At 44.5% G+C, this 2,033-nt stretch overlaps 1 protein-coding gene across 1 annotated transcript in view; it reads left to right on the top strand.

Moving 5' to 3' along the window:
• Positions 1 to 391: 391 nt before the first annotated feature.
• npy2rl (neuropeptide Y receptor Y2, like) overlaps positions 392 to 2,033 on the top strand; it is a gene marked incomplete at both ends in the record, with an annotated part of 20,444 nt that continues 18,802 nt past the window's right edge. Inside the window, one exon of the mRNA XM_083992636.1 lies at positions 392 to 622. Coding sequence (XP_083848762.1) covers positions 392 to 622 — 231 coding nt within the window. The remainder of the gene's footprint in view (positions 623 to 2,033) is intronic.

The following is a 2,033-nucleotide window of genomic DNA, read 5'->3' as shown; positions in this document are numbered from 1 at the left end:
CCGTGGACAGCTGCTTCGAGGCCAGTGGGCGGGTTCTCGGCCGGCCAATCCAACATGGCGCTGTTCAGGCCGCCATGTTTGAGTCACAAAAACGACTCCCCAAAACCAATGGGGGACGTCACGGACGCTACGTCCATATTTTTTACAGTCTATGGTTAAAAACAACGACTCTACATACAAGTTTATACACAACATGGCGACTTTGTGTTATTCTGCCCCCTAGTGGTGAAACTCTGCACTGGCTCACCTGTAACTTACCTGTGTCTGTCTGTTTCTCTGTCGTCCCACAGGTTGCGTCTAAGTGCGTTTGTCAGATAGTGTGTGTGTGTGTGCGTGTGTGCGTGTGTGTGTCCGTGAAATGCCGCTGCCGGATGAACGCGCGTGATTGGACATGGAGGGCGTCAGCGCAGCAGCCAACGACTCACAGGAGCAGTTCAACCTCCTGCCCCCCCTGCCTGACGACGTCGACCCCGGCAACCTGGTCTACCATGACTACGACCCCAACGGCGTCGGGGGCGTGGGCGGCGTCGGGGGCGGTGGGGCAATCCCCCCGGCGCTGCCGCCGTTCGTCTTCGAGGGCGTGAACTTCCCCGAGGACCCGATCAGACTGCTGAGCGTCCAGGTGGGTGACTCGTCTGTTATTAGAACAAACACCGGTCTGAGAGGGAAAGTTCATCAGCTCCACTCTGCTTTACTCATTGATAATCAATAATCACTTCCCCCCTTTCACAATAAAAGCCTTTTTTTTTTTTTAGAATAGCAGCTTTGATGATACAAACACCTGCACAACCAATCAAATCAACCGCAGCTGTCAATCGATTATGTCACACATCACAATCAGCCACCGAGGGGCGCTCTAGATGTTTAGGTCTCACGTTTAAAGGGACAGTTCACCCAAAATTTAAATTGCACTCATTATCTCCTCCCCCTCATGTGGACTAAGGGCCCCCTCATGTGGACTAAGGGCTGGGAGAAGAGTCCTCCGTGGCTTCTCTGAGTTACAGGGGGTCTCGGCGTAGCAGTCCATGTCCATATAACGGCTCGTATGTAATGTCCGTCTTGTATTGAAGCCCCGAAATGCAAAATTGTTCCGAAAAAAAAATTAAATAAGTCTATATTTCAAGCTTGTTTTGTAGCGGAAGCTTCTCGAAGCTCCTCTTCCTGGTTCGTCAAATTTGGACAAACTGGGAAGAGGAGCTTCCGCTACAAACAAGCGAGGAGATAATGAGTGCAATTTCAATTTTGGGTGAACTATCCCTTTAAAGAGCTAGCTGTTATTTCATGCTCGGGAAAGACAAACTATTTACATTAAAGAAGCAAGAAACACTTGAAGACCTTTTATTCTCTTGCTTTCTAGTCTTTTCTGGTGTTATAACTTCTTTCTTAACCTTCGTCTCTGGTGTTGCGGTTGCTTCTGACCCGTGTTAACGATTATTTATCATCCCATTTATTTCTCATCTCTTGGTTATGTCATTAGGCTTCTTTATCCATGAAAAGGTTGGTTTTGCACTTATGATTTCAGTTCTAACTCTAATTATTGTCCTTATCATAATAACCGGGTCAAAATTGGCAACACCACAAATGTTATAATATTAACCAGAGCATTTTAGAAATTTGTGAAAAAATGTTGTTTTTTAAATACAGGTTCCTGACAAAGTCAAAAAGCCTTGATGCAATAAACACATCTGTGTGGTACTTTTATGCATTTAAAACCTGAAAACGGGGTCAGTGGCGACCCGAACACAAGAGGAAGGTTAAATGTTTTGTCTTCTTTTCCCATCAACCTGTAAATTGCATGCATTATGTATTTTTTTTTATCTATTGCATGCTTTTATCTGGCCTCTATTGCCCTTTTACTATTTTTGTATTTTTCTCTCACCCTGTGACGCACCTTTGGCTGCACTTTGTGCATGAAAGGAACTACGCAAATAAACTATTATTATTATACATATACATACAGAGATATAGAGAGACAGTCAATTGTTATCGCTATGTTACAACATTTACTAACTAGTTACTAATTAATTAATTAC

This window comes from Trachurus trachurus, assembly GCF_905171665.1.
Source record: "Trachurus trachurus genome assembly, chromosome: 18".
Taxonomy (NCBI): domain Eukaryota; kingdom Metazoa; phylum Chordata; class Actinopteri; order Carangiformes; family Carangidae; genus Trachurus; species Trachurus trachurus.
This window is presented reverse-complemented; position numbering and strand designations above follow the sequence as displayed.